Source organism: Pecten maximus, chromosome 12, assembly GCF_902652985.1.
Source record: "Pecten maximus chromosome 12, xPecMax1.1, whole genome shotgun sequence".
NCBI lineage: Eukaryota > Metazoa > Mollusca > Bivalvia > Pectinida > Pectinidae > Pecten > Pecten maximus.
The window spans coordinates 20,294,554-20,311,876 of record NC_047026.1 but is presented as its reverse complement, the minus strand read 5'-3'; the positions used below and the strand labels follow the sequence as shown (position 1 = coordinate 20,311,876).

Here is a 17,323-nt window from a genome sequence, read left to right as displayed (position 1 = left end):
TAAATTAGAAACTTTTTTTTCGATAGCCACTGTGAAAACTGCATGAATATGTTTAGTACATTGTATTACATATGTGTTTGAACACATACAATATAACACAAGAATTGGAGAGTCAAAACCAATGTGACGTTATAAATTTAGGTCATACTCAAGTCTCCCAGAAGAAATCCATATCTCACTTCCGGATGGATAGGAGTGGAGCAAATCAGGATATGATACTCATTATTTCCTGTCCCACTTGTTACAGCGGTATATTTTTTGTCCACGATGGTACATCTAAGTAACATCAGTAGTATAATGCTGACAATTGCTAGGTTCGTTGTTATCATGACTATACTAGTTATATAAGTACACATGTATATTATGAGGATACCAGTTACGACTGTTTCATTGTAGTAATGAAATATATTTACTGCGGTTTTGTGAGAACACTGAGCCATACATTACCGGTATGAACTATATATTCTTATATATAGTATTGTAGTTCTTTCCTTTCACCATAAAGGTAAATGTATCGAGGACAGTGTTCTTTCGAAAGTAATTGGTGGTGTCGTAAAGATGCACTTTGAAATATACAGGTTGTATACATAATATATACTATGTGTGATTACCTAGTACATAGATATATCATATTGATATTAGCGTTGTATAAACATTAAAAGTAAACAACTATTTGTTATCACATTTTGAACCAGTCGTGACCAGCACAATGTTATTATCAACATTATAATGACGAGTTCCATTTCACTTTAAGAAATACATATGCCCCAGGATTCCTTATACATCTGACCACTAAATAAAAATTTCGCTGATCTGTATTTCAAACTAAACTGAACGTGACCACATTTTTCTTTAACCAGAAATGCATTACATAAATATATATGGTAATAAAGCATTATGGCGTATATTTTGTAAAAACCAATAAAAAATATATAATGAAATTGTGTAACAACATTCAAAAGATAGCCATCAGCATTCTGTTGAGTTAAGTGACAAGATTTTTTTTGTTATAGCAGACGACTGCTAGCATGACAAATTATACTCCTGTCTTTGTCCTTTTATTTTGAAATGTGATACTTCATTTAGATAGTTCATTCTTCTCTTTATTTTTCAAGCATACTTATGACATTTCTAAATTATCTGTTTGCCTTGATCTTTACTAATATTCACAACTAACAGCGGCGAATAACTTTCCGCTGCACAAATGTCGAGTTTCCTATCCTTTCCCGAACTTTCCCTTTGTTATTGCAGCATAAAGTCATTGTTTCGGATTCACATTTCCTGGATCGATCTTGAATGCTTGAGATTTTCAAGAAATGCGTGTGGTTGTATCAGGACTCAAATTCTAGAATAGCCATCTCAATCAAATTTAGAAAATACACTGATTGTTGCGTTTTAAGATTATGTTTTATATATGTATATTCATTTGTTCTATGTGAACCTCGCTATAAGTGGATTTGATTTCATTGGAATTGAGATTTACGTTGCATATGTTTTTAAATAAAAATCCACAACACTCAGGGAATTTAACAAGAATCTGAATTTATTGAACAGTTCTGAATATCTTCAATGGAAATCTATAACGACAATACCACATAATTGAAAATTGGACATAGGGATAGGAAGTAGGTATGAGAGTCCTGAACGCAATTATTTCAAACCACACTTTTAAATATATCAATATTATATCTTTTTAAACGCAATCTCAGTTCATACAGTATTCATATCTTTGTATGATAGAGGAATTGTTTCCGTTTACATATATTTAGTAAAAAACTGTTTTTTAAATAACTAATTTGAACATGTTTAATATATTGTGGTATATGATTGAACACATACAATATTACACAATGTAACACATACGTGTACACCTATATACATAATATCGTATCATATGCGGACACTATCTAGCTGTCTAGTAGTTTACATTGTATTATTGCGATTACATGTCACGTGACATAGATACGGCAGGTGAGCAGATCTCTTTCTGACTTGTACAGGTGAGATAAACTATCAATAGGAATTAGAAGCATTGTCATCTTAATAAATACTTTCAAATATTTTTAAATGTGTGTAATTCCATTTGTTATTCTTTAACGAGGAATATCTTACCTAACAACAATCTTCAATCAACAGACATAAAAAAAACATGTTAATTTGAAATTAATCATATATTCCGAACCGATTTTAGAGGCATAAGAATAGTTGGTACGTTGTGTATATGATATTTAGTTCACATGCTGGATTATTAATGTATCACAAGCAAGATAACGGAGGCTGGTCAAAGTCGACACTTGCTGTTGTGGGGCGGTGTGATTAATTTATGGCGACTCGTCATCTCATATTGTAACTAAGGTGTCACCATGTTGAGGATATTTCTCTTCCTGACAGCTTTGGCTGGTAAGTATGATTATCTTGGAAAAACCATGTACCATATTACAAAAGTTGCCCACTCCAAAATTCCCCACTTTTCGAGCTACAGCTGCTCTTCCATTGGGCGTTGTTTCCTCTCCTACATCCTATTGCTATGTGCTCCCTCTCCATCTTCCAGTCAAATAATTCATTAATATATTTAACTAAACCATTTGTGTTTTCTGCTGCTAAGTTGACAAAAGACGAATAATTCTAAACTGATAATTTTTCATGTTACGTAATCGTGTTTTACAGGTACTTAATAACTTCTATCGAATAATTCATTTGAAAATTATGAGATTTATTGAATTAAAGGCTACTGCGGCTGATTTTTTAGTTTCCTCTAATGTCTGAAACGTGTAGATTCATTATGTCTCAGAAGAATCCTAAAAACACGAAACCGTTGTATAATGCAGTTTCTTTCATTTCAATGTCTAACACTCAATTTGAATTACAGGTATCTTATGTGCCTTATGTACAAGCCTATAATCATATTGTACCTTTAGTTCCTTTCTCAAACTGTCTGTCTGTGTGTTAAACATATGGACTTTATGGCCTGTATCTGTTGGGGGAAAAAACTCAATATCATCATATAGATACACCTACTTTACAAAATACACTACGTTTGAATATTCATTTAGTAAATAATAAAACAATTAGCTAAACTAAATATCCTAAGGGTTACTATTTAATGTTAAAATTAATAAATCCTTGTAATTATTAAGGAATTACCTCCCCTGATACCCTCACCAACCTTCCATATATGTATATAGGTCTGTGTTTGTTTACCATCTGTTAATTATAAGGAAAGGACTAAGATAGGCTATGCCTGATGTCCAATCCTATTGACTTAACATCATGTCAATAAAATATGTTGAAATTGAAATTGAAATTGAACTGTCTGTATTGTAGTTCCATGTGACCATTATATATAGTGGCCAGTAATTGACTGTTAAAAGGATATTTATGATATGGTAATATACGGAAATATTTGCATATTGTGTTGATAATAGCCAGACTGAGATCAATTCTAACAGATAATTGCATATTTCACCAGCCAGTCCATTTTGATAATAACTGATGGGTCATTTGATCAGAGTATCATGTTGACCACTAAAATAGTCTTTGACTTGTTGTAAGAAGTAGTGCATATAAAAAGGTATACCACATTCTTAAGTATTTATGAAAAGGCGGGGTGTATACTTTAGTTATCTATATTAGTTTAGTCTGTCTGCTGACAAATAGAAATGGGGGCAACGGTGGCCGAGTGGTTAAGGTGTCCTGACACTTTAACACTAGCCCTCCACCTCTGGGTTGCGAGTTCGAAACCTACGTGGGGCAGTTGCCAGGTACTGACCGTAGGCCGGTGGTTTTTCTCCGGGTACTCCGGCTTTCCTCCACCTCCAAAACCCGGCACGTCATTAAATGACCCTGGCTGTTAATAGGACGTTAAACAAAAACAAACAAACAAACAAATAGAAATATCCAGTCACTTTAGCAGTTTAATGGGTATTTTACTTTTTCATGGGTCTCTATGCTAGAGGCTTTGTTTGTACTTCACCAAAGGTTTGGTGATTTTGAGTTTTAGTGTCGGCATTATTTGTTCTTTCTGTAACACTAATGATGGTAGAGCGGATACGCAGAAGTGATATTGTCTGAGGTAATGATCAGGACGTTTGAAAAAGCAATAATATTTGTTAAAACCATGGTTCATATTTAGCTAGCCACCATACACTCATATTTCATTAGGGATGGGGTTCGACCGTCAGTGAATATATATATACACATGATATTCATTACAACGATCACAATGATGTAAAGGTGTCTGGGTGTTTTGGTGGATAATGGAGATTTCCCTGCCTACCGATTGGCTAGAATAATGTATGTGATAGATAAGCGACTCGAGGGAACTTGAATAAGATAATGACGTAATATCATTTGATAATCCAGTAGTCAACATAGCAGCATCCTATTTTGAACCTTATTACCCCAGTATACAACACAGCTAGCACATTTAATATTGCAAATAGTCAACCAGTGACCCATATCGGTCTAAGTACACAATGGTGCATCTTATTTCCAAGTGCAGTTAATGCAGATTTGTTAACTAAGAAAGATAACTCTAGAATAGTATCGAGGTTATAGTCTTATGTGAAAAGCACGTTATCAATAAGCTAGCTATCTGACGTGTGTTCTTGAAAACCAAGGACTCTTATCAATTGCTAGCTGACGCATGGCCTTAGTTAGCATTATATATGTTGAAATTTTTATTTAACATTATGTAAGTCATTATTTTACATTTGGAAGGTTGTAGAACACTTCATTTCGTATAGGTGTAAGAAATCCAGACTTATAATGTTGACAGCATTTGCGTCGGCGTTAGTGTCTGAAGTATCATTATTAGCGAGGTAGAGCTACGCTAATCGTTGTAGATCTAGTATTAGTGTTGTGGTATCCGTATTAATGGTATAGGACTAGTATCAATTGTAGTACTTGTATTAGTGTTGTGGTGCTAGGGAACTATTTGGGCTGTAAGAATATGATTACCATTGTAGCATCACAATTTGTGGTGCAGGGATAATGTTTATTATAGTGCTAGTATTAGCATTGTGGTACTAGGGGAATTATTTGGGCTGTAGATCTACTATTAGTGTTGTAGCATAGGTGTTAGCGTTGCAGGGCTAGTATTAGTATTGTACATATTTGCTCGGAGACCAGCGTTGTAGGATTACAATTAGTGTTGCAGAGCTAGTGTTAATTGTAGTGCTAGTGTTGTGCATGTAATGCTAGGAGATCTTTTTGTGTTGTAGATATATCATAAGCTAAGTAGCATCACTATTAGTGGTATAGAGCTTGTGTTGATTGTAGTGTGTTACATGTGTAGTGTACTAGTGCTAGAAGACATATGTTGTCTGTAGATCTATTATCAAGTTACTGTTGTAGTGTTGCACATACGTTAGTGTGTTGTACTGTATAAGGTTGGTAAAAGTGTTGAAGTGCTAGTATCAGTGTTTTATTGCTGTATAATGTAGGTATCAGTGATCTTGTCGGAATTGGACTGATATTCAACATAACCGACTGCAAGATTTTTACTTCAGAAGTAATTTGAGTGATATCTTCAATAATAATGTATTTGTTGCGACAGTTGTGTTAGGCGACACCGTGGACCTAGGATGTGACCCTGGCTGGTATCCTAATGGCGGCTATTGTTATCTATTTAATACAAACAAACGCGTAACACATCAACAAGCTGCCGACGAATGTAACGACTATCTGGCTACACTTGTCAGGGTGGAGTCAGCGAACGAGAAGGTAATTAATGATTTCTTATTTTATCTTAATTTCAAAATGTTCTTTAGAATGGTTGGTGGGCAGGCGCACTGGTTGACGCAATAGCCGTTCACCAAAGTATAGGCAAAAGTGTGCTATTGTTCATTGTTACTCTTTGTAATTGTAATTGTTATAAGAGTAATTGTCTATAATAATAGGCTATAAGTGTCATTTCTGTAGATAATAGAAAAAAATCTGCTAAATGAAGGTTTTCTTTTCGAGAGCGAATAATGCTAATAATTAGGTCGATATGTTTCTTTTTAGAAACTACCTCGGCATTGAAACCTTAATTAGATATTTGGTATGCTCTATAGTTTTTATTTCATTTTAGACGTTTCTACAAACCACGATTCCTCAATTTACGTCAGATGGGTTCTGGACGGATATGACAGACCTCCGCTTTGATGGGACATCAACAGGAACAGGGGTGTGGGAGTGGGGAGGATACGAGAAGGTTAACATGTCTTCAATGTAAGTATAACGTCACTTCCGGTATAACAACATAGTGACATGATGCATTTTAAGTTTTTGTTTCAGTCTGATGATTCTAACCCTTTCCTGTTCATTCATTTATATTTTTAAGTGCATCAGACAAATTTATACCTTCTTTTGTGTTTGTTACCGCTAGTGTTCATGACGGTTGGTATTTGGAATGAAGACCTATGTGTATGGTTGCCCAGATTCTAAGTAAATAGAGGATCTCTAATAAATTTCTTATTATCTTTAGCGGTGTTTATAAAAAAAATTCCTGGTTCTGAATGTGTTGCTTTGACCTGTACGTGTTCTTATTTATTTCAGCTCTTGGGAACAATACCCGACCAGCAACCCAAAAGACTCGTGTGGAGCAATTAACATTCAGGGAAAGTTCCAGAACTGGAAATGTGACCAGCGTCTTGGCTACATATGTGAGCTCGACGTTGGCCAATGTAGGTGTCTGAACATTTTGTTTTTATTGGTTCTGGTGAAGGTATCGATAAAGATTTGCTGCAAAATACGCAATGTTAATTCTACAATATATATGATGGTTCTAGCCATTGCTTAGTGCTGTAATAAATTATGAATTTTTCATTCGCATATTTTCATATATTATATTTCATAATCAGACAGTCATCAATAACTCTTCTTCCATAAAATGCACAGATATCACTTGATTTAACTACACTGTCATTTTCATGTCCTTTATTAACATGGTGTCTTGCGTAAACTCTTGTCATTAGGATATCATATGTAATTAACAACCTGTTTATTGCAGACGGTGCTTGCCCTTTCAGATGGATGTTTGGAATAGACACCTGTTTTCTCTTCAGCAATACTAGTGATCCTAGTCAATTATTGTCTTGGACCAACGCAAAGGCCCAGTGTGCATCGTATGTCGTTGGCAATGCTACCGGAAAACTTGTGACCCTTGACAAACCGACTGATGCGGTAAGCATTTTTTTTGTTTCGTATGATATTTTGTTTTAATCTCTGCTTTGTTCTTGTATTCGCAATTAAAACACAACATGTTCAAGCAGGTAAACCAATATAAAACTATATTACCAAGATATAATTATGTCGACAGATGTAGGAAATCATCGGGGAATATGTGATGTTAATAACCTCTGCTTTGACAGTTTGAATCTATCATGATACGTCTTCCGAACGCTTTGAGACATTTGACACTCCCTTACACTTAATTTGACAACATCTTGCATCCGGTATTTGTGTTTTGTATCTGCTCAAGCGTGTTGGTGTATTGTGTCAGGCCTTCATACCTATATCTAACTCTCTCCTTGGCGTAATCTGTAAATATGAAAATGAGTTGGCGGTAAGAAATCCTTCGCTTGTTCTAGGCATGATGCAACTGGTCATAATTGTTTAATTGTTTAACTACCTTGGTTAGTTGTGGTATTTCAGTGTGATTACACTATAAAATGACACACGAGTGGCTCCATCATTCGTTAGCACCTTCATCATTAGACAATTTATGTCGCCTTATGTAATTGAAGGGAATGTTAATAATCAGTGAACTTAATTCTGTGAAACTGACAATTTGTATCAATTTAGTTCTATTCTTAAGAAAACACTCATTTTTGGACGAGCATACCTGCACTAAGATCAATTATAGTGATAGTATTGCCAACCTATATGAAGCAATCAAACTAAAAACGCATTCCATTTAAAAAAAAAAATCTTTTATCTTTTAAGAACTTTGGTTTTCAAAATATGCAGATTGCAATTGATCATGTTCTGAGTATTTGTGCCACAGGGACCTCTTTACATTGCTACCTTGTACTTGCATTAACAAATTGTGATTTTAAGTATTAGGGAATTGTAACGGTTTTGTATATTTTCTCAGTATAAGTAGAAATATTTGTATCATCGAAATGCAGAATTAATCAATCCTGTTAAACAATCTTGGTATTCAAAATCCACAAAGGCTCATAACATAAATAAGTGAATCGGTATAATAAGAAACCAGCCTTAATATTTTGCATGTGTTTCAGTCTTATATTGTAAATGAGATGCCTGAGATTGCCAACTCCACTGTAATGTACTGGACGGGGCTTATCAAAACGGCCTCATCCTGGGCATGGGATGGCGGAGACCAGTACCACGGCGGTTATTTGTAAGCATATAATATAAATAATCACAATGTTATAACTAGGATCATCAATTTTTAAACTGAAAATATCAGTGTATTTTACATATCAAAAATAAACGTTTATAATCTGAGTTGACACGAATAAATGTTACTGATTTTTAGCGTGTTGCTAAAGGGAGAAGACGCTCACTTTTCCGGCACCACTGGTCTATTTTCCTCGTACTCCAATCGTTTTCCTTTGAACATTTACTTTTTTCGTATTTTGACATCGTGCTATCGATGGTGAACTGCGATTTCGGTATTCTTTGTTACAGTGCCTGGGCAAAAGAACCTGACCATATTAACAACAATGAGCACTGCGCCATCTTAAAAACAGACGGTAAATTTAGTGACCAGAACTGTAACAGGCCAATGAACTACGCCTGTCGATTGGGAACTACACAACGTAAGTCGATATAGTCGCCTAAAAGATATATAAAGCTTCAAAGCATAACGAGATACTTACTTAATAATATTTCCCTGGATCTAAGGAAGATTGATTCCTTGAAGATGACAAATGCTGTTGTAGGACACCTTTTTAAAAGAACAACTACCCTTTATTAGTCCAGTATTTGTCTTATTTTTATCTTCACAGTTCTCGATGGTGTGATTTTTTTTTACAGTGAATAAAATCTTTACCATGATTTCCATTATTTTTACTGATATTTCAAGCAGTATATTTTGCGAAAATATCTTTTGCCCAAAATTTATGTTACATGTACAAATTATTCCACTACGTTTTTGAAGTTTATCAAGTAGTTTTTTTATGTAAATATGGTAATATCTATCCTGATAATATATATACATATAATTAACTTATTGCTGATATTTAAAAAAAGAAGACTATAATAAGAATATTACATATTACTAGAAAATACGGATTTCTACATGGGCTGCAATGGATGGACTCGCGCCGGTCACAAGTGCTATATGATTTATGACGGACCCAAGAGCACCTGGTCTCAAGCAAACACAATATGTTCGTCTCTCAGTGCAAGGCTATTGAAAGTGGAATCTCTGGACGAAAGAGTAAGTTTCGTATTTTCACTGACAATTTTATACCGGTGATAATATGCGAGTTGAGAGACAAGACAAGAAAGATCAGTACACGTTTTTTTAGGTGAATGAATATCGTATTGCGTCCTGCCTAACATAAACCACTGCGTATGAACAAATATTTGCGTTAATCTTTACCGGAAACAATATGAAATGATGGTATGCTATTCTTAAACCTTTTTACAGTAGAAAACCAAAAACTCAAAAAGCTTCTATTTCTATCAAATTCCTAATCATTTTTAATAAATTAGCAAAACAAGACTGAAATGAATGGAATTAGATGAAATATCAAAGGTGTTCAGTATTATGCACCTGTCATGTTTGGCAAATACGATAATGTTAGATGTTTTTAAGTATTTAACTGTGCCGCCATATAATCTTTATAATCTATATACATTTTCAGGACTGGATTGAATGGCAGCTGACAGATGAGTCCCATCCAAATGTCTACTGGTCCGGACTGAACGACAGAGCTACAGAAGGTTCCTATCGTTGGGCGGATGGTACCAAAGCCAATAGTTCCCTAATGTAAGCACCAATACTATGGGGATATGTATCCTACGTTAATCTACATGGTTAATTAACTTTTCTTTTTAATTCTAATACTGCATGATATTCCGCATACGATCTATTTCATATTTTAGCCGTTGGAATCAGGAGCCTAACTCATGGTTCGGGGATGAAGATTGTGCTGGTATTCGTCAGGACGGTAGCTACAACGATAAAGACTGTTTTCTACACTCTCCCGCCATTTGTGAATATAACGGTAAATTGAACCTTGGACACATTTTTCTAAACTCATCATAGTTGTTTGGTACCCTATGAACGATTTGTCACTGTAGACAAATCACAAAAATATTTTTACGTTATAATATACCGTGGAGTTTGTTTGATAATATCAGCAATTTTTCTTCAACAGATGATAGTTTCATTATTTCCTACAGTATATAAGACAATCCGCGCCCATTATTTTCTTCGCTAAATAATCAACTCTGATCATTATCTTAAAAATACTGCCAATATACGTTATTTTCAAAACATATCAATACTTCTCATTTCTTAATTACTTTTCATAAACAGATGATCCCATTTAAAAAATAAAATAAAAAGATAAGCATTGTCGTATTCTATAATCACCTATTGAATAACTATCCCAAGTTTTATATCATATAATCAATATCTATTGTTTTTGCATTATATCCTATATTAGATATCCAATGTCTTCCCCCTTTGCTCTGAGTAGTTTCTTACCAGGTAATATCAGATCAACGGCGTCCATTACCTTATTCGTCATATAAGCATTTTTCATTATTTTGACTAGTTGATAAATACTTTCTTCGTCAGACAATCAATGCCCACAAGGATGGGTGGCTTGGGCATCGACCAGCGGTACTGTCTGTTACTATTTCTCTGCCGTTAACCAGACATTTACTTGGGACGAGGCAAACTCTTTCTGTAAAGGCTTAACACAAACTGGTAAGATGATACCGACGCTTCTAGCCGTCAACAGCCAAGCAGAAGAGGTAGGTATTCGTCATGAACACATTTGCCGAGTTTTATTTGCACAGACAGGCGTACGCAGGTGAGCTAACTGGCTACGGACACCATCATCGGATAACCACGGTTAATTGCACTGCGCTTAGCTACACTAATCACCCGTGGGTAAACTCAATGAAAACCCTCGTTTTAATGACGTCACATTATAAAAACAAACCAATTAACATAACCCTTTCAGAATAAGAACTCTTCAGTTTAAAGGTGAAATTATAAAGAAAGTGCTTGTAATAATATTGCTGCGCCGATGAAGGCGTGAAGGTTATGTGATAAATATATTGTGGGCGAGAGGTCTTTAGTGTTTGAATGAGTATAACCTCAAACGGCAATGTTTTTGGGAATATAAAGAACAGCCTAGGTGTGCGTAGCATTACATTTGTCATCAAATACTCGTAGCTGAATAAGGGGGCCACGGTGGCCGAGTGGTTAAGGTGTCCCGACACTTTAATGCTAGCCTTCCACCTCTGGGTTGCGAGTTCGAAATCTACGTGGGGCAATTGCCAGGTACTGACCGTAAGCCGGTGGTTTTTCTCCGGGTATTCCGACTTTCCTCCACCTCCAAAACCTGGCACGTCCTTAAAATGACCCTGGCTGTTAATAGGACGTTAAGCAAAACAAACCAAAAGCTGAATAAAGTTTCGAAATTGAACATCGATTTGGCTGTGTTCACATAGGCTGAAATTCTTGATAACTGGCTTTTCAACTTCAGCCTGTATTCATTGATATGAAGACATTTATGTCAGGCAAAATGGTATTGATAATATTCTGGTGAAATAGTTTAAACCCGTTGATTTCGAACTTCTGCAACACAAATTCGAGATATGCAAATTGGCTGAAATTCCGATATCAAAATGTAAAAAAAAAGACTCCGTTGAACCGAGGATTTTTCACTAAGTTGACCCAGGGGTGATAAGTGTAGTGTAGCATAGTGCAATCACTGGTGAGTATCCAACGATGACGGAAACAGGCTAAAGCGCCAGGTCCCTATATAATTGTTGAGTGAACAACTCGTGTATAAAGATATTAATAATGATAACTAATTGGTTGATTACTAATTGGTTGATTCAGACGTTACTTTAAAATATCCTCTTAAAGTTCATATTTTTATGTAATGCTATGTCCAAAGGCACTAGATATGCCAGGTAGTTGTGTAATGGAAGACATAGGTAATCATGATCACTTTAATAAGTTTAAAGTGAAATGAAAACACACCTTATGTTATTCGATTGCCTGGTTTTTTTTTAGTCTAAGATCAACAAATGTATATCAAACTTTGAGGAAGTCATCTCTTACATGCCGTGACAAACAATGTATTTTCTAAATGCTGTAGACGGTGAAAACCGGCGAACGGCGTACGCCGGTATGTGCAAATCAAACTGGGCCATTGTTGCTGTAGTGAAAAACTGAATGATACGTCTCTGACAGTGATTGAGATACCTCATTATAGGAATGATTTATTTTTGCTTGAATCAATCAACCAATCAATCTCAAAGGTTGATAATAAGTATATACTATAATTTGCATATCAAGCATATGTAGTTCAAAATTCGAAATTAAATCAATTGTATTTGAATTAGGGTCCATATGCAACTCTGATCATTATCCGATATTGACTTTTTACTAGACTTTCATTAATGGTGCACTGGCAAAGCAACCCATGAATCCGAAGTCTTGGTGGACGGGACTGAACGACGTGAAAAATGAGGGCATCTGGACCTATCCTGATCCATCCAACACTCCACCTAATATGGCCGTCATGTAAGTAACTAAATACGGATGTTTTGCCTCTGTATATCTATGTCTGATGCATGCTGTTCAGACATGCTTGATCCACTCTATACATGAATGGTAATGACAGATAATGGTAGCGAAGATGTACCTAACAACCAGATTTTATTCTTCTTTAATCAGATGTCTATTTGTTTTTAATGATCTTTGGAATATGTGTGAATTTATGTATTTATGTCTTGATTTGATTAGTATAGCTAACACAGAAATCCCGGACTTTGAATGCGATGCTTTTAAGACTTTGTAAGGTTGATTCTGGTAGTTTTGATATATCTATTAACTATACTGAAACGAAAAAGAAACGCAACATGGAAAATTGTGATTAATTTTGTATTAAATATACATATCTGTATAAAAATCGCGGAAATAAACATGCACCCTGCCTAACACCCATACCAATCTTCAAAATCACCCAAGTGTGACTAGAGACCTATGCACTTCCGGCGCAGTAAAAACTTCAAAAACCGTGCCTGTACAAACATATGCGTTCTTTTTTCATTCAAACCAGTATCAATTCATCACTAACATTGAGCCACATCATCGCCAATACTTTTGCAAACAATAATTCCTTTTACAATTATGCCACGGTTATCAAAGGTTGATAGAGGACGTGCTATAGCGATGCTTCTGGCAGGGAACACGCAACTTCACGTCGCTCGACAATTCAGAGTTCACAAATCGACTATTAGTCGATTAGTTTCACGTCTTAACGCAACAGGAAGAGTCGATGACCAGCCGAGATCAGGACGTCCACGCGTAACGTCGCGACGTCAAGACCGGGTTCTTAGGTTGGCACACCTGCGTAACAGGAGATTAACGGCCGCTGAAACGGCAAGGAATACGATTGGTAATCATAACCGTCGAATTCATCCCCAAACAGTGATCAACAGACTGCGTGAGGCTAATTTGCGTGCAAGGCGACAGTACGTTGGTTTACCACTAACACCGCAACGTCGAGCACGTCGTATGCAATGGGCAACGGCACATATGCCCAGACGTTTTCCTATGAGACGTTGGAGGTCTATGCTCTTCACCGATGAATCTCGATTCACGTTATTTCGAGCAGATGGCCGTCAACGTGTGTACCGGCGTCGAGGCGAACGTTTTGCTGACGCCTGTGTTTTGGAACACGACCGATTTGGGGGTGGATCAGTTATGGTTTGGGCGGGAATCTCCCATGGTTTGAAGACGCCTTTGGTGATAGTCAATGGGAATTTAACGGCCGTACGCTATCGGGATGAGATCCTTAGGCCCCATGTTGTGCCGTTTGTTAGGCAGCATCATCTAACCTTTCAGCAAGATAACGCGAGACCACACGTTGCAAGAGTCTGTAGAGACTTTCTTGCGACACAGAACATTGTTCCTATAGATTGGCCTCCATATAGCCCCGACCTGTCCCCAATCGAGCATTTGTGGGATGAATTAGACAGAAGAATTCGAAATCGCCGTAACCCCCCAAATACCCTCCCTCAGTTAGCAAATGCACTCGTCCAAGAATGGAATAACATTCCAATACGGAAAGTCAATGCCCTGATGAACTCAATGCAACAAAGAATTAGAGATGTGATAACTGTTCGAGGAGGACACACACGATATTATGGCACGGTTTCAAAACTGCTGCCATTTCAACTTGGATTCACGTAGGGTACTACCAATCATGACCTTCTAGCAAAGTGACCTGTTCTTAAAAATCTCTAAACATTTAAAGGATGTTACATCAATATTCAATATTAACTATTACATATGAAATTTAAACATAATGCTCACAAGTATTATTTTATTAAACCTACAATTTGAAGTTGCGTTTCTTTTTCGTTTCAGTATATATAAAAAAATATGGTAATGACTTGAGAAAGAAAGTTTATGCGCTAAAGGTTCCTTTTACATATGATTAGGGTTTCTTTTTACTTAAAAAGTTATAGAAAAGACGAACAAAACCTTAATACATATTGGGAGTTAGATATAGTAAAGTGGAAAGATTGATTAAAATTCAAAATAAAACAAGAGTCATGCACAAAATTTAAAACATTTGTTTTGGGAAAGCAATGGCACGCATTCGGTACTGTACCATTAAGGGTACTGTGTCATATTTTTGAAATTGAAAGCGACAACACATATGAATTAGCTTTTCTTATGATCTATTCAAATCATTGTTTGTGAAGATGTCTGATTATCAAACACATAGCCAAACGACATAGAACCAGATAATGACATGTAAGGTCGTATCTATTTACAGTCCATGGAATTCTGAGCCCAACGACAAGCTCGGGAATAAAGACTGTGTGATGCTAGGCTGGTCTGGGCATTACATGGTTGTCAACTGCAAAGCAAAAATAGGATTTGTCTGCGAAAAATGGCCATATGGAACAAGTATGTTGACAAATTATATATATATATATATAAAATGAAAAGAAATGCAATTTTACCATCGCAACAATTAGCCACATGTCATGTCATTAATCTAGGTCTTCCACACCACTCGCATGGAGGTAGTATAATATGACCTAACATCTACCAAATATTCCATTTTTCGTTCATACCATGTTATGGAACAAAAACGAACTTTTTAAACGCATTACATTGCACTTTTAGCAAATCAAAAGATATATAAAAAATTATTACGTACGTTACTGGATAAAATTATGTAGAAATACGAAGCGTAGTAGAATGAGTTATGCTATTTATTTTCTTTTCAGATCCGAACAAAGCAAGCACAAGATCGCTATCCTCTTCACTGGTAGCATTAGTGGTATCCGTCGTTTTGTTTCTCTACTGAAAGGATGTATTATGACAAAGTACATATGTCATAGAACTCTAAAGGTGTAGAATAAAAGGCAGAACACAAATGGAAACCGCTATCCGGAGACACTGACTCCGTTCTGACCATTAATCTACTCCATACATGTATATTGACAGCAATTTGTTAAAGGTTAATCCTGAGTTTTCGAGAATTTTTTTTTCTAAAAGCATGTCGGATATGAAAGATGATGTATGAATTTGATATAATTTATTCCTTTTAAGTTTATTTGAAAAGTTTTTATCAATGGGAATAAAATACTCTTACGCTTTAATTGATTTACAATATTTTCAAACTAAATTAAATGTGGTTTTAATCAAAGGTTGGGAATTGAGACTATAGATAAAGAAAAATAATCGTTTTTCTGCTCAAATATGTAAATATATGAATATATATATATGAATATATATTATTAATATGTATTGCCATTGAGTGTGTATCTGTTCAATATCCAAAATAGCTGTGCAATAGATAATCATAAAAACAATGTGAACAAGCTGTGTATTAAATATAAACATAAATCGCATCGTCTGTCGTTATTCCACTTAACAAAGTCAACAAAGCCAAAGTCTTTGTGGGCTTAAATTACCACCAATTGGAGCTTTTGCTTAACATATCTTGTTTTCGAATCTAGAGTTGTGCGATGAGTACATTTCAAGGGAAGTAACTCAATTTCTAGTAATGTGACTCATTTTTAGTAAGAAGACAACAAATCTTAAAATCTTCCTATTTTATTAAGCACAAATGAATCTTTATACAACAATGTGATAGGACCGATCATAGAAGATGATTATATATGTTATGATGATTTAAAAAAAACATTTAAAGCTGGCAAAGCTGCCTCTATATACATATCAATGTATATAATATACATAACATAGGATTTAGTCAACCTTAATCTTTTTGGATTTCGTCCAAGGCTTCCTCTAAACATGATACAGTCTCAGATAGACTATTCTTTTATATCTTAAGGAGAAAGCGTTTTTGCTATTTAAATGAATACTCTCAGTAACTAGTTGGATCAATTTTTAGCCATAATTCCAAAATATACAAAAAGTACTCGACAGATACATATCTCGGACATTCCATTAACTCTTTTCTAGAACGTTCGTAATAAACGCAGTTCTGAATAATGGTTGATGTTTCGGAAGCTTGATACTACAGCTAAGTTGAACAATATAAAAGTAACAAATGTATGCATATACAACTTGCTGGAATAATAATAAATAGACAAATATATCCAATTCCGTGATTCCGTAATAACAATGTTTTCTGACTAAATATGATAACAGTAGTCAATATATGGCATTAGTTATTACGCTTTTGTTTCAAATATATTTTCTGTGCTATCATCTAACAAAGAGCAGTCAGTTGACAGATCAAACATACAAAAACTTTCATACATTGATTTTTGGAAATATACTTATTTCCATTATCATATTTTTATATATGAAAAATAAGGTTAATTAATTCATTATATTCTGCTACCGAAACATGTTTTAAACATATCGTTACATATTGATATCTTTGGTAAGACTGTAACGCACTGATGAAAACAAATATAGTTTCCCACAACATTCACCTCCCTTTGCTCATGCTTAAGGGGCATCTAAACAGCAAATCCAGCCAAAACAGTTGATATTTTACAAGGCTTTAAATCCCCACTAGGGTGCAATTTAATAGAAATAACTTGATAAAATTTTGATATGTATCATGTCAAACTGTGGGCCTTGCTGTTGACATTTAATTTGTTCAGTTGTTTG

At 35.2% G+C, this 17,323-nt stretch overlaps 1 protein-coding gene across 1 annotated transcript; it reads left to right on the top strand.

Annotated features, from left to right (window-relative positions):
• The first annotated feature begins 2,270 nt into the window (after positions 1-2,270).
• On the top strand, positions 2,271-16,081 carry LOC117339117 (macrophage mannose receptor 1-like). Its single transcript, XM_033900524.1, has 14 exons — positions 2,271-2,400; positions 5,558-5,724; positions 6,074-6,213; positions 6,541-6,668; positions 6,995-7,167; positions 8,229-8,350; positions 8,641-8,771; positions 9,237-9,394; positions 9,825-9,949; positions 10,066-10,187; positions 10,766-10,944; positions 12,600-12,733; positions 15,000-15,133; positions 15,460-16,081. The coding sequence occupies exons 1-14, from the start codon at positions 2,364-2,366 to the stop codon at positions 15,537-15,539; spliced, it is 1,830 nt and encodes a 609-aa protein (XP_033756415.1). The 5' UTR covers positions 2,271-2,363; the 3' UTR covers positions 15,540-16,081.
• The last annotated feature ends 1,242 nt before the right edge of the window (positions 16,082-17,323 follow it).